The following is a 19,883-nucleotide window of genomic DNA, read 5'->3' on the forward strand; positions in this document are numbered from 1 at the left end:
GTCAATAAAAGAGCCTCACTGAGCAACCTCATTTCAATAAAGAGGGATAAAGACAAGGCTTCTAGGGAGAAATAACAGGTTAATATCAGCTAATACCATCCAAACTCACTCTTATAATTAGGAAAATAAAGAGATGCTTTTAAGCACATCAGACTTTCCCAAGTGTCACATCTCCTTTGACTGATGTAGTAACAATATCACTACTACCCAAATAAAGTATGTTTATTCCAGGATGAGGTTATGGGCCAAAATTAGGCTACCTTTTTATTATCATCCAGCACAGTGTTCATGTTCTCTATCCAAACTGCATCCACTGGGCCATCGAAAATAATCCACTTGCGATCGTCCGTGGTAGAAGATGCTTGATCCCTGAAGGCCTTGGCAAGAACTCCATCTGACCACTCATGACTGACAGGATCAAAACTGCCATACAGCTGGCCCATGGTAATGGCTTTGGGATTAATAACTTTGTACTCAACAGCAAATTCATCCATGCATTTTGCTGGGGAAAAAGACAAATAGATGAGCTGGAGAATCTGATGGGTTCGTTTCATTCAGCAACTGGAGTACAGAGCAAGGTGACTCCTGAGGATCCTACTTTAGATGCTCAAGGCAAAAACCTCCAGACATCTGGCAGCAGTAAATAAGAAATTCCATTACTTGTACAAAAACACATGAAAAAAATGAAAAAGCAGAGCGGCATAGATTTCATATATTTATGGGAGCTTCTTACAATCTCCCTATCAGAAGTAGTTTTTTCAAGAGGATTATGCACAAATGCAATGCTTAACAAAATTCAGAAAAGCATAAACACATTACTATGGCTTACTATTCCAGTAGATGCAGACAAAATACTTTTGGACAAATATACCAGCCAAAACCAGTTAAATAAATAGAAATTTTGCAGTCAAGAAAGCAGAATATAGGGCAATTAACAACAAAGGAAACAACAGCAAAGGACAAGCATCAGTCACAGAATGAACTTAATCTAATGAGAAGTTTGTGGCTGAACAATGTTACCTGCACACAAATCCCCCAGGGCTCCAGCCAGCACTTTGTATGAAGAAGTCTTGCCACTCATGGGATCTCCAACAATCATGAAGCCGTGGCGCACCAGCATCATTTCATACACCTGGGCCAGGGACGAGAGAGGGGCTCTTTAACACATCACGTGTGTGTGAAACCAGAGGTCTCTCTTCTGCATTCATATGTAACAGGACAAAATATCACTCAAATATCTGCACTCTGCTGGCTGATCAAATCCTTAATTCAAATCAGAGGGCAGTCATATTTTCATGGCAATTCTCACAGATAGAATTTAAGAAGTCATTGCCCCCCAACATCCTGCCTTTCTCCTTACTGAATGTTATCCCTCAGCTGTAACAACATCTCTGTACAGGGTTCAGTGCACTAACCAGGCACTGCAGATCACTGCCCAGCAAAAGCTGGAAATCTGGAAATCAATGGCTACCAATGAATCTGACACAAACAGATTGAAACTCCAGCTCTGAGGATTTGTCCTATGATTGGTCCCACAGAGGCTGACTTTGCACTGCCAGAGGAATAAATTCTTCAGTCACCCCACAAGATCTTGTCAAAGCTCAAGTCAAAGCCTGGACAAAACACCTTCAACCAGACCTATAATAAGAACCTCTAAGAAGATTATTTTTTAATTTCAGGTTAAGGCTGATATTTTCTGGTTTAGCTTGAATTCCTAACCAATCAGTACTACCCCTATTTAAAAGTGAGATGTAGCACAGTTTGCAAAGCAGCATAAGGCAAATCTGAACAAAAGCCATGAAGTCTGAACTGCTGTTGGAGAGGCCACTCATGACCCTGCCCCAGACCACGCATTTTTGCCCTCCCATCACCCTGTCACTAGGCTGCACTACTGACAAGGAAAAAAAGTTAAAGGTCACCAATACTATGTGGGAGGGAGTGGGAACACAGAGCTGGAGGTGAAGCATAAGCAAAGTGAGAAAGGTCACCTCTTTCAAGACTTCTCAAGGACACTGTGAACAGAACTGGGAGCAGGGCCTGACTCCCAGTCCAGTTCTGTTCACCAGGCTACACTGCCTCAGCCAGCAACAGGTTCAGTTCCATTTTCTATCCTGAACCACAGCACCTACAGTGTGGCTGAACACACGAGCTCTTTCCCAGGCTGGCTAAATTACAGAATCACTATGACCAAATCAGGCTTTTATTCCATGATTTTCACCTGGTAAAAATACCCCACTTGTAATATTCCATTAACTGATATGGGAAACTATTAGCTACTCATTCATGACACAGACAGTGAATGAAGAGTGTTTCTGCTCTCATGCTTTTTTTCCCCAGAAGTATGAGAAAATAAACCTGAATAATTTTTCCAATAAACCATGGAACTGGTTGAAGATTCATTTTCTCAATATTTGCAGTTAGTGCCTTGATAAATAGGTCATAGTCTGGTGTAGGAAGAACCACTCCAGGAAACAGGTCAGATATGATACCCTGTTAAGGAAAGACAGAATAGAGCACTACTGAAACACAGGTTACAAAAAGGGAAAATTCCCAAAGCATAAAACTCTACAAGTAAAACAACAGTCATAGAGAAAACAGGAGCTTAAAAGCAAATGTCCTCAGCTGGACAAAACTAACTTCCAGGCAAACTGTAGCCATGGAAGTTTTCTGCAGAAAACCAGAAACCAGTGCCTGCATTTTTCATAAATACACTGATATTGCAAAATGAAGTTTGTTCCCAAAAGTATTACAGGGTAAGGATGTGAAAGGTGTTGAAAGCATTTCAGTGATTAATTAGAAAGGTATGTGTGCAAAATATCAGAGCAGTGACAGTGTGTGCTTGTACCCCAGCTTTTAGTCTTTAATACTGATTGGTTTGTAGCTTAATATAGTCTCTATTTTCTATTAAAGTAGCATGCAAACAGAAACCTCAACATTTTTATTCTGACTTCAGATTTCTAATTGACATTAATATAATTGTCCACATCTCTTTTGCAGCACAAAGCCAGAATAAAAACTTTAAAGAATGATTTCCACAAATGAAACAGCACAGGGTGAGTTTTAGCAAGATATCTTCTAAAAAGTTCTATAAAATAATTTAAAAGGCACCACTGAAAGTTTGCTTCTCAAAATAATCTTAACAGAACCAAAGAGTTCATCCAGATCAGTGGACTGAAAACTCTACACTAATGTGGCATCAAATGAAGATAATGATCTGTTTCTGTAGGTTTTTGTAATGGTTCTCATCAAAACACCTCAAACACACTGGCCTGACAGGTTACCTGAAACAATGGCACATCCTGTGACAAGAACTTGGCCAAATTAACATCCAGCAAAGCCCGAAGTAACAACACACTTTCATTTTCAGCTGGGTACTTCAGCTTTAGGTTTCCTGCTGCTGTCAGGACAGATTTGACCGCACGCATCCCGTAGTCATAGTGGTGCTGGGATGACAGCTGCTCTGAGCACAGGCGGTACGTGGCAACAATTTTCTGGGCAAGACTGTGGATGTTAAAGTACAACACGCAGAATGAAAATATCTCACCATGCAAGGAAAATCCTGAACATACACAAAGGAACTGCAGTGGTTGTTAGGCATATCAGCTGACAACATGGCCCAAAACACCTGGGAAGCAAGATTATGCCATGGTAGAAAATGTGTGTGCTGTTTAGGAATTCTGCTTGATATTATGGTTCATTTTCCAAAAGATCCCATGTAGAAGTGCATATCTGTCAATATGAGGTGGTGAATGGGAATTGATGATAAAGCAGGAGATTAAAAAGTACTTTCTGGAGAAACAGAACATGGACAGCCTTCCAGAATGATATGCCTCAAACACACATATATGCCTTACAGAGCAATGGGGTGTATCAGACTCAACTGAGATGGAAAATTCAGCATGTCTTACCTCTTGGAGTCCAGAAATCCCATTGAATAAAGGGAAATTTCCCCAATCAAAGCATAATCTGGAACCATCATGGCAACTGTTCGGAACAGAGCCTGTAAGGGAAAAAGTAAGATACCACCTTTTGACTCTGAAATATGGCAATAAATTGTGCCAGTTTTGTGTCATGCTCAGCAGAAGAGGCAAGGGAGGGGACGTTCAGAGTGATGGTGATTTTCTTCCCAAGTAACAGTCACATCAGTCACATCAGTCTCTTATTCTACTGCTGACTTTTCTTATTACAACAGACTAGAAGTTGCAAATTCTGTTTAATTTCTACAAGAAAACATGATTTCAGATTTACCTTCAGATTATCAGGCAACTCTGCCCGTCCAGCATACCCAGGATTCATGGTGATAAACACAGCACATGTAGGATTAAGAGAGAGCTCTGTCCCTTCAAAGAGGAATTTTTTGAGTTTGCGAATAATGGCTTGCTGGATGCTGAGGATTTGTTGGGCAACTACAGATAATACTTCAACCTAACACAGAAAGAACAGATTGGAAAACATAAAACACTTGGAGATAATACAGAAGGGCTTTGTTTATATATTATGATAGCTATCTTTGCATTCCTCCAGGTGAAAATCATCCTGTGGCTGATAACTGATATTAGCTGCCTATTGAAGGCATCTTCTGAAAGGTAGTGCCACCCTTCTCTATTCAACCAGCACAGACAGATCAACAGAAACTTCTAAAAGCCTCCACAGGGAAATGCCATGTGCCTGAGTGTAGACATCTAAGTTAGTTGGACAGGAACTCCCTCTGGAGGCCTCTAAAAGCACTTTCCCTTCAACTCAAATGACACAGTTTAGGCTCGTCAGAAATACTGATTCACTCAATGCCTCAAATTGAGGGTACAGAATGGGTAAGGCTGCCCAGTGCCAATGTTCAGTGTTCTAAAGCATCAGGGTAACAGAATATTAAGTATCAGGTTAACAGAAAAGGAATGCTAACATCTGAATTCAGTAGAAAACAAGCTACAGCAGAAAAATAGAAAAAATAAGGACTTAAGACTACTAATACAAACAGAATAGAATTTCATGACATTTCCACACTTGCTAACATGTACTTAAATCAAACTCCATCAAAATAACAACAAAACTTATCCAAAGTGATTAACGACCAAATCAAACAAACCCCCAAAAAACCAGAGTAAGATCAAGGAGGGAATTAGATGTGTCTGTTTACTCAGCTAGTTAAGCAGGTCACTCAGTTAGTGCCACTCAGCTGGTCACCACAGGAAGCCCTCCACTGGGATTTGTGTGTCCTGTGCTGAACATCAACAAATGTAACCCCCACAGCTAGTAGATTGATTTCTCATGAAGACAAGAACAGTTCCTTCCCAACAAATGAGCGTCACATACAGGAGGAAAAAAAAAATGTACAGGAACAACTTTTTTCAGCTAAATTAACCCAGAACAAAAGACTGCTGCAACACAGCGCAGGTAGGCATGTGCTCCTAGAGCAGGTAGCTGAGTGCCTATTTCTGTATCACTGGTTATCAAAACAAAGAGGTTCCACCACAAGTAAAAGTAGAAAGTCGGCAATAATGCTGTCATGTCTAAAAATTCTTGTGTCTTAAATTAAAGCTTTCTCACTTTATTTGTCTGAGTTGGAGCATTACCTCAATTCTATTGAACTCATCAAAGCAGGCCCATGCACCAGACTGTGCCAGCCCCTTAAAGAACTTGCCCATTGCCTTGTAATCGAGACCGTCGGAGCAGTTAAAGACAACACACTGCAACAAAAACACACAGAGAACATTTCTCAGTGTTAACGTAAACTCCACCACAAAATTCTTAGCATCTAAAATGGGAAGGGATTATTGTTGCTAATTTTGGATTACAAGACCAGGATGCCATACAGACACAGCTCTAAGTGTTTGCTTCTGACCAGCTATTTCTGTGAACATAAAATCACAGAATCAGTAGGTTGGAAAAGATCTTTAAGAACTTCAAGTCCAACCATAAATGCATAGCTACAAACCAGGCAGTACTTGCTAAAGAATGGCATTTCAAGAAATATCTACATAGCAAGAAAAAAGGGGGTTTAAGTACCTGCTTAGCTAGTGCTTTTGCCAGATCTTTTGTTGTTTCTGTTTTGCCAGTTCCAGCAGGCCCTTCTGGAGCACCTCCAAGATTTAATTTCAAGGCACCCATTAATGTCCTACATTATCAAGAACACAGGCATTAGAAATAGTAAGCTTTAGATTGCTTCTGAATGGATTGAGAAGTATTTTCCTACACAGGTTCCCCTGAAAACAATTTACTTGTTTCTCTACTGACTTTGCAGCTTTCCCTAAAAAAACAGTATTGTTCTCATAAGTGATTCCCAGGTGTGGATGCTTACATTTACCCACTTGGCCTAAAAGGGATGTCAAGGTTTTTATTACATCCACCTTGTATGTCCTCAATTCCACAGGAAAATGCACAGTGCCATGAGCAAAATGCCAGAGTCCACAAAACCACATATTTTTCCTCAAGTGGCACTTGAACTGGCAAGAACTTCAGGCTGGCTTTATAAATAAAGCCAATCTTTAGAAATGGGTGAGAAAGCATAAAGGTTATTTCAAGACCTGGAAATGGTATTGCTCTCCAAGTGAACTTCTAAAATGAGATCCCTGTTAATGCTGCAGTGATCTGATTATTTTACAGCACACTCATTCAAAGGCTTTGACCTGTGTCTCTGGGGCTCACCAGAAGTGAAATACCAAATGTCCTTGAATATTTCAACCTTGAGGAACGAAGTATTTCCATTTCAACCTCTGGCAAGCCAGTGGAGGAACAGGAAGCTAACTGCATTCAAACATCTGTGAAGGGCTCTGTAATTGCCTCATTCATCTTACAGGCAGGCACACCCAGCCTGTGTGTCCTAATTCAGGCAAATTCATTGACTGGTGCTACTGTGGAATTGCTTATAATTCCTCTATCATGAGCTGCCACCTCTTTTCAGAAGCACCTTCCTGGATACAACAGAAACTATTACACTACTGGTGTACAAAGCTATACATTGTAAATATTTTACCCTATTTGGGCAAAGAAAATATATAAGATTTACCTCCAAAATCTACAGGAAAATCTTAGCTGCTGAGCTTCCTGCTGGTATTCACCATAACAAATGAAAGTGTACACACAGATCAACCCAAAAAAATGAAACCATTATTCACAGACAACATGGTTTTACCTGTAACATCGGTCTGTTAGGGGGGTTATAACCAGCCGCTGGGAATTGCCCAGATACTCGTAGCCATATTTCATTTCTGTTGTAATCATTCGCACCACTACATCATTTTCTTCCCAGTAGTATCTCAGCTGAGAAATCCACTGGAAGTCATTCAGATCTTTGACTTTGTCTTCAGCCAATTTTGCAACCACATCACGAGCTGCAGAGTAAGAAACAGATTATCTGAAAAATCTAAATACTTCTACTGTGTTAGTTTACTTAAACAACATATAAGTAAAGTAATATTCGTTCATACTTAGCAACATCTAGAATAGTAGGCTGGCTTTCATATTAGAAAGGAATCTGCACCTGTTTTCCATAGAGAATTGGTTTAATTTGATCCAGATTCCAATGCCTGTTCTAAGTAGATGGGAGATCTTTGTGCAGCACTGGGCAATCCGCATTTGCTCAGAGACAATGAGCAACAATTCTGTTGTTTCAAGTTAGAGAAAGCATTTTAGCTGCCTCTTTCAAATAGTTCACCCAACCACCATTAGCAGCACTGCCCCAGATGGAACAGGAGCACCAGCAGCTGCAGGTTACCGTGCACATCGATGACAATAAGAGCTCCAAGTGTCAGCCGGGCTCCACTGGACAGCTTTCCTCTCACTAGCTCAACAATCTCCCTGATTTGTAGATTGCTCTTCTCCAAGAAATCCTGCCACAGAAACAGAACACAGGCATTAATGTCATGCTGTAACTAGCAGTTCCTATGCTCCCATGGTTGCAGTCACTGCAGACAGCCCGTTCCAAAAAAACATAATAATGGAAGTGTGGGCACGAGAGAAACATCTAAAATTCTCTTTCATATTTTACTATGATCACTTGAAAAATCTTTATGGCCTGAAAGTGGTATGGGAGAAGAACAGATGCTCTCTGTTTCGGCTCCCCTATACAAGACAGAAATGGGCAAATTGGACCAAGTCCATTAACAACGTGGTTTGGTTGGCCCTACTTCAAAGCAGGGGTTGGACTACAGGTCCAGAGGTCACCAAACTTTTTGTTTGGTACTTTCATTTACACCTGTATCACTTGTAAATAAAGTAATACAATTTGCTGCACACCAAAGTAAATGGAAACAAGGCCTTGCCAAGACACAATAAAAAAAGGAAATAGAAAATTAAGCACATTGCATGAATAAACTGCAATATGTTGACTGAGGATCTGCTTTGCTAAAAGGAGCTTTCTACTAATTAATCAGAGTTCAGTACTTAGAAACAAAGTTAGAAGAAAATCTTACTTGTAAAGTTCCTTTGCTTATGGCATCAGACACTTCTTCTGTCCAGTAAATGGATGAAACACAAATAACCGCCTGCCCAGGCCACTGAAGTACCCACGCTTTACGAGGAACCTTAAACAAAAAGATCCATTCCAGAAGTCATATAAACACATTAGATTATGTGTTAACATAATTGATAGTGATAACAAATACTTTTCCCACGTGTCTTTTGTCTCAGACTGTAAATAAATGAGAATCAGCACAGAAGGCCTTAATACTTTTTCTTCATGAAATTCCGAGTTAGAACATCAGACTGGTACTACTGAACAAGAACAGCTGGATTCCACTTAGCTTCAAACATGTGTCCCTGGTTAAGAATTTCAGCAACCTATTCATGTACATTTGCTTGTGAAATCTAATTTACACTATAGTTCAGGAATAATTACCTCACTATATCCTTTTATGCCATCATGAAGAACTTGTCTTACACTGGCCAACATCATTTCCTCTACTTGAAAAAGCCATTTTTCTACCATGCCCTTCAAGAAAGAAAAATATTTAAGAGTCAGCTTCCTCTTAAAGGTTATATTTCCACATTTCCTCTTAAAGGTTATGTTCCTCTTAAAGGACAAATTATTTGAAATGCATTAGGCTTAAATATGCTTCCTTCTGATCTAGGTGTCACTTATAAAAGGAATAAAGGTTGAAATTACCAAATTCCTGACAGGCAAGACAATGTTTATAATGTCTGAAGGCAGGTATATTAACCTAACTCTAAAGACCATCCAGCTGAAGAAGTAGCTGGATGTGTTTCATATAAGCATGAACAAAAACACATCACAGATTGCATGGTCAGCTAAGCTTGGGCATTTTAACCCAGGGCATGTTTTGTCCCACCTTTCAGCTCTGTTTACCATACAGCAATTCAGCAGTTCACCTGCACGTTGAGAACAGCAGAAGATACAAAGAGCTGAGATACTTTTCAAAACGTATTATGCTACTTTTTCTACTCAGATCCCTTTGGAACCTAATTCCCTCCAAAACTTGCACTTTATGGGAAGTATTAATCTAATTTCATGGAGTAAAATTTAAAAAAAAAAAAATTACATTTGCTTTCACTGGATAGATTTTATCTATGAAAGGAACAACTTCTTTCTCTGAACTGATCATGCCTACGATCTCCAGATCTTCTGTGAACTCCAGCTTAGCAATTCCTTCAAAACACTTCTTTAAATGTGGTTGCACTCGAAGGGGATCCTTTGTTTCAGACAGTATTTCAAGCAGCTCATCATTAGACAGGAAAAAGAATCTGCCAGAAAAATACAATTTTCAATCATGACAGTTGTCATTAACAATCTATACATGCAAGACAAACAGAACTGGCAATTTTTAATATTATAAAACTCCTCACATCTGTTTTTACAGAATTTCAACGTGACTGCTCCTTCATGCAAAGGAAGAAATAAGGGTTCTCAAACTCACACAGGGAAGACAAGATAGCTCCATGCACCCTGCAGAAACACTGAATCCTGCTCCTCATGGTCACACACCCCTCCTACACCCCACACCTCTCACTAAAGAGGGTAGGGCAGAGCCATAATTGCATATCAGCCAAGTTCCTTCAAAAACACCCTGTATGAAATAGTGCCTTTCTAATCACAAGTTTACACTGTGCTAGACAGATTTTGCCTCCCCATCCCAGCCCATCCCTGGCATTTCATAACTGGAGCTGAGGAAAATGAGTTATGTCTGGAGATAAGGGCAGTTTGCATTTTTTGCCGCATGTGACTGTGTCCCACAGGTGTTTAGAAAATGAGACTTTTCAGTTCAGTAGAAATGCTTTGAAATAGCTTATGGCTTCTTATTTCTAACTTAGGCCTCTTTAATTAATTTACCTGGGGAAAAATAATCTTTTCGACTCCAAGTAAGTATTCAGCCCCTTCTGAATGTCTTCTAAGAGAGCATTTGCTTCCTGAAGTCTGTCTAACATCTTGGGTTGTTCAGTTGCTACAAGTACCTTTGTGTCTTTCACCTTTGTAAAAACAAACACACAGCAGAAACTGCTAAAAATCGCACTAAGTTTGTACATTAAAACTGTTACCGTCAATCACATACACAGCAGGAGGCTAAAAAGCTAAATATTCCTCTCTGTAGTGTGCTTTGATGTTCCTAAATATGTATTCATTACTTGATAGTTTCCTTTTTCAGACTGTCAGTTTTACCAACTTGAACTTTACAGATAATAAAGAAGGAAATATCAGGAATTAAAACCTTTGGCACTTGTTGCTGTGTCTTGAGCTTGCTACGTTGCTTTCCATTCACAAATAAGTTCTGTCAAACAGAGCCACAGTACATTACAATTATTCCCTGCCCTTGCTATTTAGGTAGTTGGTTGTTTTTTTTCTTCTGATAACATCCCTCTTGAGAGGGTCCTATTTCAGAACAGGCCTCATCATTCTCAGTCTGAGCTGTTGGACAGGTCTCAACTTCTATTTAATTCTGTTGGTTATTTCAACACCTTCATCACACAACCCCGCTCTCCCAGCAATTTTGACAAACATTTCAGCTCACACCAACACGAAGTGTCTGCCTCTTACCCAACTTCTTATTTACAGGGAATTGAACAGGATGTCAAATTGCACTTACTTGATAAAAATACACAGTTTATGAAATGTAAGCACTTACCACTTCTGCCATAATGTTTTTCCAGTATGAATCCACAATCCTAAACTTTCTGCCCTCTTCAGGCATTTGAGCTATAATGTCTTCTGAGCTAAAAATTGGTTCCAAATACAACCATGTTGCCTGACATTTTAGCCAGCTATCTAGAATATCCTGCATTAAACACAGCTTATCTTTCCAAGCCTGCAATGAAAACATTCAATAGATAAGCAAAATTACCTCAAGAATAAATCAAGAAATATGAATGTGTTCTTAGGAACACTTAAAAACTCTATAATGTCTCACCATGTCAAAATAGCTTAAAGCACTTAGGGAAAGCCCATTCTGAGACATGTAAGCTCAACCAAACTGGTTTTTCCTTACCAAGCATTGAGCTTCTATTGGTTTGATGAAGGGAGAGCCACATACTGTCTGAGTCTTGACAATGTGATCATCCAACAAAAGCTGGATTTCATCCACTGACGACAGGATGTTGATGTCCTGTAAATACATCACATGTTGTTAAGGCCAAAGGCAGTCACTTGATTTCACCACTCTACAACCTCACACTCATTCAACTTCCTGTTTGAGTTTCCCTTCTCTATGCTGGTTGAAGCAGCAAGGAATTGAGAAAGCCTGCAAATGTGGGCAGGTGTAAATGGTATCTCCTCTGTACATCTCTGTTTCAAAGGTCCAGAGATAGACTGATTGTGAATAGGAAGCCAGTGCCTTCTGACTCCATCTTTTGCACTGGGATTCTTCTTCGTTCTGGGCAAGTTAAAACTTCACTACTATCCAGCTTTCCATACAACACTGGAGAGTTCTTGAGCTTACGGATTGGTTAGGATGAGTAGGTGAGATCACAAGCTGCCCAAATACTAGGACCCAAATAAAAAGGTGTATAATAATGGAGACATTTGCCCAGCTCTGGGGTATGATACAACTTTCCATCATGTCACAATGAATCAAGAGTAACTTCCCTCTAATATTTTTCAGTTGGTATTCAGAATCAAAACAACTCTTTTTACTTATACATTTTGATTTGGTGTTTACTTACAGTATCCCTGTACTGCACCAAAACTAAATGCACATTGACCCACTCCGACTGCATTTTCTCTATTGATTTCTCTAAGGAATACTCCTTACTTGCAGCTGCTCCAACAGGTTCCAGTCTAAATTAAAATGAAACAACTCCTTGAAATGTTTTTGTAACAGAGCTGAAGAGCCAAAAAAATAAAAAGCAGTTGTAGGCAGAGTTGCATATCAGAATACCTTTAATAATAATTTTTTCATAATATAGAATTTTACTTCAAGGAATATTTTTTGCACTTTCAGGCTCACCAAGTTAGAGATATTGATATTAATTGCAAGACAATTACAGACAGAAAATTCTGAATGTGCAAATTCAGTGGTTTAGGAATACAACTCTGGGTTTTCATGCCTTTGGGCTACAGGAACAACTGACAGTTCATAGCTTGATAAAATACAGCTGATTTTACAGCACGTTCTAACAGTACACAAAACTCCAAAAGAACTAATATTTGGTATCTGACCTATGAAACACAATGTCTTAAAAATGAGACTAGAGTAAGCTTCTTACTGTTCAATATATTTTGAGAGTCCAAAGTCCAGTATGTTTCTAAGAGTAGTATTTTCATCAGGTTTGATCTCACACCCTACAATTTCACTAATCTGAAAAGAAAGTAAGAAATAAAACCCATTAACAAAATGCTTTTTTGTAAAAGACTCCTCAAACAGCAATCAATAAATGCCAAACAAGTATTAGTGCAGCCCCCTAATTTGCTTTTCACCAGAAATTATTAATATAATGAAGCTCCTGCCTGTAGCAATTACAAATTTCAAATATGGACCTATCCTGTGGCAGGACGAGAGATCTTCTGGTGAAATGCAGAACTGTTCCTGTATTTCACAGTGTGGCACAGATCAGACTGAACTGCCAGTGGCAGAATTCTCCCATGGTTAAAGCAGAGGTTGAAGTACCTTCTCCCAGTGTCTCTCCTTCATTCCACGATTGCAGGCAATTACCAGGACAGGAAGATGCTGCTTAAATTTATCAAGTTTATATTTCATAGACTCTGCACAACGTTTGGGCCCAGGCAGGTCTGGGAAGCTCTTACAGAGCTTGTACATGATCCTCCACATATTTCCAACTTCTTCAGTAATTTCATCAGCACTGAACTGCTGCAGAGTTCCTGAACACAACAGTATTTAAAAAAAAAGCACATCAGGCACATCAGCACAAGGGGATTTCTAGGGTGGTTTAATTACAGCTATTTATAATCATCCTCCTTTAACTGGAAATCAATTGTGTTACAAAAAATTATCTTCATACAAAATCCAAGTCAGTAACTCTGTTTCACACTGCTTAAGAGCATTTATTTCTTCAAAATTATCTTCTCACGACTATCAACCCTTCCAGCTTCTATTTAACTCACTGAAAATAATATGTTTCATCAAATGAACACCAAAGCCTCACCATTCATCCATTCCTCAGACTTGGTATGGAAATTATATGCTGTTACCCAAAGTTGCTCAAAGGGTTCTTTCCTTGCAATTATGGTTTGCAATAGAGGAAATTGGCTCTTCTCTCGCCCAAGTAAATCTTCTTCTCTAGTAATTTCCTTTTTTGGGGAAAAAAAAAGTGTATTATTTCCATCAAAAATCCCTACTCTGGTATAAACTTTTAAACAGGTAATACTGAATACAATTATTTTACATGTCTTAAAGCCAGACAGATCTGTAGATATAGGCCTGGGGATTTTAGGTACGTAAGGTAGCTGTGTTTGTGAAAATTGTCCTAGCTATTTCATGGAATTATAGACGTCTTTTCCAGCCTAAACTATTCTAAGATCATGAAGCCCAGCTCTTTACCTGGCATTTGTGGTTATCTTTTACTGCTCAAATAATTTAAATAATCTATACCCTTTTTAAAATAAGATAATGTACCTTGGCATTCCCTGAAACCAAGGCTCAAAACTTTCCAATCCACTTTGAAATCTGAATGTAAGCTCTTTAGTCAGAGAAGTTTACAGGAATTTTGTTTAACTTGAGATTGTTTTGGTTTTTTTTATTTTTGCAGAAACATCTGGGAGCTCCAACCGTAACAGGTATCAATTTCTGTGCTTATCCATGGTAAGACATTGTCTTTGTCCAAAAGATTTTACAATACAAATTACTGTGCAAAGAATTAGATTGTAAAAAAAAAAAAAGAGTATTGCCTTCTTCATTTTACAGGTGGGAGGTGAAGCACAGAGAAATGCTGTCTGAAATGCAGACTCTGAGTTCAGATTGAGTCCCAAGTCTGTGCTTTTATAATGCCAATGGATCTTCCATAAAACTTGTAATCATTCAACGTGAGACGTAGGCAGAAAAATATAAAGATCCACATTCCAAGATAACATTTAAATTCGTGTATTCACTAAGCTAATTGTCATTTAAATTGTGTGGATACACCTCTCACTGTGATCATGTATTAAGAAACTTAATTACTTGTTCTGATCTACCTATAACAGCATATCAGTGCTGTTAACTCACACTAATTAAACATACTACATGCCTTTAAATCAGATTAATAGTATTGATATGTGGGACCAGCAATTTATCTAAATTCCAAGCTCATTTAACTGGTTCCATTTTCTCTTTTGAGTGGGACTTAATTAAAATATTGACCCTTAAGTCTCCATATATGCAGAAATCCCATCGTCTCACTGTGATTTAGAAGCCTAATTAAGCCTCACAATGCCTGGGAGATCTCTCAAAGACAACCCTTCTCATTTCCCAGTGGAGTCACAGCTAAGACAAACTGTTTAACCTAGAAATTTTAAAAGATATCCTGACAATAAATGGCCAGAACCCTGAGGGAAAAAAAAAAAAAAGCAGAGGCAGGAACCAAACTTTTGCTCATCCAGCACATTGCAACCCACTCCACACTTGATTAATAAATACTAACCTCAAATTCTATGAGTGCATTTTCCAGATTCTTATTTAACTCCTCAAAATGCCGAGCACTGTTCTTCATGTCTTCTACAGTCATGACATCCTTCTTTTTGTAGCTTTCTAGTTCATTATTATAACCTTGAAGAGTTTTCTCAAACTGAGAACACCTGGGATAAAGATAGTTGAGGTAATGTGATGGTTTCATTCCCTTTCAGGTTTCAATTATTTCATTAGTTTTAACAGGCATTGTCAAATGAAATCTGTGTAAACACAGATGCCAGTGAAAACCCACTGATCACTTGCATCAATGCTATGCAGTTCACAGGATTAGAATTCCAAGCTCATTTTCAAACCTCACAGTTGATTTACTTTACTTACCTTTGCTAGCTGGAGGAAATAAAGGAAGAGTGAAAAGAATGTGACAAAACTATGTGTAATGTACTAATCAATATGACAACATAAAATTATGAATATTCTGGACCAATCCTCCATTCCTCCTTTCAGATCTATTTAAGCATAGGAGTATTTTAATCCACTCTCATCAATATTTTCCTGAAATCTCCATAATACTGTAAACTAGGTTTCTTCCTCACTTTCTCAGGTCCCTTCTAAATTTTCCCTCTTTAACATTATCTCCTTTCTACTGATAATGAGATTTTTGTTTTCTTTAAAAACACCCAGTGAAAAAAAAAATTACACAACACCATACCTTTCAATCAACATCATCTCTACATGATCCCTCCTTTTATTCGACATCTCTTTACTGTTGTCAAATATTTTCTGAATCTGCTCAGGCCAATTGAAAGCTGAGCTATTCAGATTTATGTCATCACCTAAAATAAAAAATGCATAAACATCTTTAAGAACATACTTTTTAACCTTGTAATGGTCCAAGAGAATGGCTATTATATAACAGAATGCCTACTAATAAGCAAAATAGCTAAAATTATGTTCAGGAATAAGCTAAGAAAGTGGTGGCTGGATTATCTTCACTGCAAAACAAAACTGTTCCCTAAAACAAGTTAGATTAATAACAAAACTGTAAAATGAAGTTAAGAATGTGAAAGTCTCTATATAAGACCTTAGCTAGGCAGAGACAATTAATAAGAGCAGCTATTCTAGAATATCAATTCCATTCTACTACACACAGACACAGACCACTCCTAACTATATATATATATATATTATACCTGCATTGGATGGATAAAGGTTTAAACCATTTCTAGTCCACAATCTGTAAATGCTGAATTATTCGCAAAAATTAGAGCATAACAACTACCACGACCAGACACCCCCATCTTCTTATTTGTTTGTTCAGTGCAGTTAGCTCGTTAGAACTAATGCAGGACACATGCTCAGAAACCCAGCTACAAAGGAGACGTGATGTGAAATACTGCCATTGTAAACACTCCAGTCCAAAATGTAACAGAAACATGCCCTGGCTTCCACAGGCATCCTTACTTTTATCAGAAAGTCTGATAAACATGGCACATCCTAGTTATGCCACAAAAATGGATATACATTCATAGAACTGCTCTTCATTTTTATGTTCAGCAAGTAACAAACAGCATCTGTGAATGGCACATTTTTGCTTTGAATAAAAGTGCAAACTAAAAGCAACTTCTACAGATGCTTCTTCCATCCTAAACTATATTTATTACCCAAGAGTAGCAAACTATCACAGCAGACCAACAAAAGGCCTGCTCTGAGTTAATCCTCAACTGCAGAGATGCAAGTTCTCACACTTCCTGCATGCTGTCAATAGAGCCTTCAGGCACAAGGCTTCTTAGATGACTTTTCTCTGAAAAATTTTTACTTAATAACATAGAAGTGTGACATCATTTGGCCAGATTACATGACATTAATCTGATAATACCTAAAATGCTCTCTGAAACACATTAAAAAGCCCTCTCTGTGCTGGGTGCCATTTCTTTACCATTCCTTCCTTGCAGTACTGGTACAGTTTGGCCTCTATTGAATTCTTTTTATTTCCCTTCTGTCTCTTTTGGAACTTTCCATTAGCATTCTACAAGATGCAACAGTTGGGCATGCAGAGTCCATTATCCCTATATAAAATTTGCATATGGAAATTTTATATTCTGTAGTTGAGACGTACGAGAAAGATCAGCATAGTCCATGAGGACTTGCAGTCTGAGTGCTGCTTTGACGAGGTCCTTTTTCAGTTTAACAACAGTGACTTCACTGGATTTCTTTAGGAATGCATCATATTCCACCAGCTGTTCAGTGTTCTGAGGCACCTCATTCATTTTCTTTGCAATGAAGCTAAAATTATCACAAATTCTACAACAGAAAGAAAATAGATCACTGGGATGTAAGTGAAAAGAGAAGCCAGATTTTGTAAATTCATTTTGTCTTTGAAACAAAAATATTACATTTCTTCATAAATTAAACTCTCTTTTCCCATGAGTCCTAGCCAAAGGTCCCTGTTCAGCCAGGCTGGCCTTCCCCATCAGTTCATCTTCCAGCACACAAGGATGGGCTGCTCCTGTATCTTTAAGATTTTCTTCCTAAAGCACATCCCCCCTTCCTGGACTCCCATGGGACTCCATCAACCAGTGTCCTAAACAGGCCAAAGTCTGCCCTCCAGAAGTCCCAGGTAGCAGTTCTGCTGACCCCATTCCTTGATTCTCCAAAACCTGTATCACCCTGTGATGGCTGTGCCCAAGACGGCCTCCCACCACCCCATCACCCACAATGTCCTTCTCTGTTTGCAAACAGCAGGTCCAGCATCACCCCTGGCTGGGTGATCCCTCACCAGCTGTGCCAGGAAGTTACCTTCCACACATGCTAAGTTAGACATTTATTTTCAATTCTTTCTGTTCCTGTTAATTTTAAATACTCTCTTTGGTATCTTTGCATGTGCCTGGTCGGCATTAGGAAACCCAGCAAATGAATGAAGTCATCTCATCCACAGACAGAGAGCACCAGCCCAGGCAGACAGCAAGAACAATCCATGCAAACAACAGGTACCTTTGATTTAACTCTCTGTTTTCTATCACTTGAAACTCAATCAATCTGTCTTTCAGATTCTGGGTCCTATTGCAGAGTTCCTCATTCAGGTGTAGAGCATCCAGACAGAACATGGCCAGAGGAACAGTGACACGCATGGAAGCAATCTCTCCTTTCAGCTTTGTTAAGCTGTCAATCTTCTACAAATGGAAAATAAGACATCTGTTATTTTTCCTAAAATCTATAGATGAAAAATGCTAAGCAGCTGAGAGTTTCCCTCCAACAAATGAATAATATATTCCAAACAGAAGAAGGAAAACTAATTTTTATCTTTCCAGAGCTTTGCTCCTACCCCCAGACTGCAGGGCTGAAAGCTTTGCAGCGTAAAATGCCATAGGAGGGAAGACCACAAGATGCCTAAAGGAGGATTTAGCCAGGAATGCAAAGAGAAGAGCAGACAGGGCTGACTGAGGACAAGACAGTCAAAAGACAAGTAAGCTACAGATTGACCAAATACTCTGGGCAGCCTTCTACTGGACTTCTGCTAAGGAAAACAACAAAACTCACGGAAGATGGTCATTAAGAAACCTCCTCCTCCATTTGCACAGCAGCCCTACAGTGAGGGGCTATGTAAATTGAGTAATTCCTAGTATTCCCAAGGGTAAAACAAGTGATTTGTTCTTTAGGAAATATATTAGGAAGTCAAGTGTGATGTGTGAGCTGCTGTATAACGCGTTGCAGTTGTCAGCAACACCATTACCTCAGTTAAAGCTTCTAAAGAAGGACCTTTTTTCCAGAAATCTGTGACATCCTGCTGTGCCTCATTGTTCAAGAGATTGCTGTATTTCCTGTACACATTTAAATACCTTAAACACAGAAGATCACAAAAATGAACATAAGATTCCAATATGAAGCTTCTCTATAAAAAGAAACAAATACACTCCAACTGTCTATTTTTGTCAAAGGGATAGTGTTATGAAACTGAGGGTTTGGAAGGGCAGTGGAGTTATCAGCCAAAACTTACTTCTGTGGACCAACTATGTTGCTCTCAAAGATCTTTTCAAGTTTGTTGATATACTCTGTAAACAAAGATTCCTCTGGTTTGACCGTACTGAGAGTGAGATTATCTCTTTGTAACTTTGGAAACAGAAGTCTTTCTACCTAAAGGGAATCATTGTAAATATGTAATAACACACAGAATAGTGGAAATAAGGTATTCTATTACCCATTCACCCACCACTTCAAAAAAAAATGTATTATTTGGTAAAAACACTGCAATGTGAAAAGGCTCTGAGCCATAATTAACACCTGGTTATACACATGGTTTGCTTGTGAAAACTACATGAAAATCAAAGCAGTGCTTTAATAAAACTTGAATCCGAAAAATATCTGCTATAATCACAGAAGTTCACACAGTTTGTGATACACAACCCTCATCTTTATCCTCTGTTTGTCAGTTTTGGCTTCATCTTTTTATTATAGATACTTTTTATTAATATTGTATTTTGTAAGGAGTTATAACTTAGGCAGTACCTTTGGAAGTTCCTCAGCACTGCGCAGGATCTCCCTGAAGGAATGACTGATTAAATCCCAACATCCTCTCAGGGATGGCTCAAAGGCAATCTCAGGTTCCTTCACACACAGTTTGACTCTCAGTATCTGAGGTATAAAGAACTGCATTTCTCGATACGGTTCTGTAAAATCATTTCCATCCTTAGGGAAAAGAATGAAAATTTTGCTTAACAATGAAATGAGCTCTAAGAATAATAATTGTAAAAATATTCGAACTCCCCCAAGTATCTTAACTGCACAGCACCAATGGAATCATCTTTCCTGATTTTCATTCAAAACCTGATGCTCTAAATAAGGTCTTAAGGTGCTGACTCCTAAAGGAATCTACAAAAGCTG

At 38.7% G+C, this 19,883-nt stretch overlaps 1 protein-coding gene across 2 annotated transcripts in view; it reads right to left on the reverse strand.

Annotated features, from left to right (window-relative positions):
* DNAH3 (dynein axonemal heavy chain 3) overlaps window positions 1-19,883 on the reverse strand; it is a 49,028-nt gene that overhangs the window by 21,324 nt on the left and 7,821 nt on the right. For both annotated transcript variants that reach the window (XM_027900185.1, XM_027900184.1), the window contains exons 10-36: window positions 19,509-19,688; window positions 19,000-19,136; window positions 18,736-18,841; window positions 17,997-18,175; window positions 17,122-17,306; window positions 15,715-15,838; window positions 15,019-15,172; window positions 13,546-13,690; window positions 13,050-13,261; window positions 12,649-12,740; window positions 12,106-12,220; window positions 11,433-11,549; window positions 11,073-11,252; window positions 10,283-10,419; window positions 9,495-9,696; window positions 8,834-8,926; window positions 8,409-8,519; window positions 7,712-7,826; window positions 7,130-7,328; window positions 6,004-6,112; window positions 5,571-5,684; window positions 4,249-4,425; window positions 3,909-4,000; window positions 3,282-3,501; window positions 2,356-2,490; window positions 1,021-1,132; window positions 261-502 (exon numbers count right to left, since the gene is read on the reverse strand). In XM_027900185.1, the coding sequence (XP_027755986.1) occupies window positions 261-502; window positions 1,021-1,132; window positions 2,356-2,490; window positions 3,282-3,501; window positions 3,909-4,000; window positions 4,249-4,425; window positions 5,571-5,684; window positions 6,004-6,112; window positions 7,130-7,328; window positions 7,712-7,826; window positions 8,409-8,519; window positions 8,834-8,926; window positions 9,495-9,696; window positions 10,283-10,419; window positions 11,073-11,252; window positions 11,433-11,549; window positions 12,106-12,220; window positions 12,649-12,740; window positions 13,050-13,261; window positions 13,546-13,690; window positions 15,019-15,172; window positions 15,715-15,838; window positions 17,122-17,306; window positions 17,997-18,175; window positions 18,736-18,841; window positions 19,000-19,136; window positions 19,509-19,688 (3,984 nt within the window). The remainder of the gene's footprint in view (window positions 1-260; window positions 503-1,020; window positions 1,133-2,355; window positions 2,491-3,281; window positions 3,502-3,908; window positions 4,001-4,248; window positions 4,426-5,570; window positions 5,685-6,003; window positions 6,113-7,129; window positions 7,329-7,711; window positions 7,827-8,408; window positions 8,520-8,833; window positions 8,927-9,494; window positions 9,697-10,282; window positions 10,420-11,072; window positions 11,253-11,432; window positions 11,550-12,105; window positions 12,221-12,648; window positions 12,741-13,049; window positions 13,262-13,545; window positions 13,691-15,018; window positions 15,173-15,714; window positions 15,839-17,121; window positions 17,307-17,996; window positions 18,176-18,735; window positions 18,842-18,999; window positions 19,137-19,508; window positions 19,689-19,883) is intronic.

The sequence above is a fragment of the Empidonax traillii genome, unplaced genomic scaffold, assembly GCF_003031625.1.
Source record: "Empidonax traillii isolate 1590-97213 ecotype Southwest subspecies unplaced genomic scaffold, ASM303162v1 scaffold715:size483424, whole genome shotgun sequence".
NCBI lineage: Eukaryota > Metazoa > Chordata > Aves > Passeriformes > Tyrannidae > Empidonax > Empidonax traillii.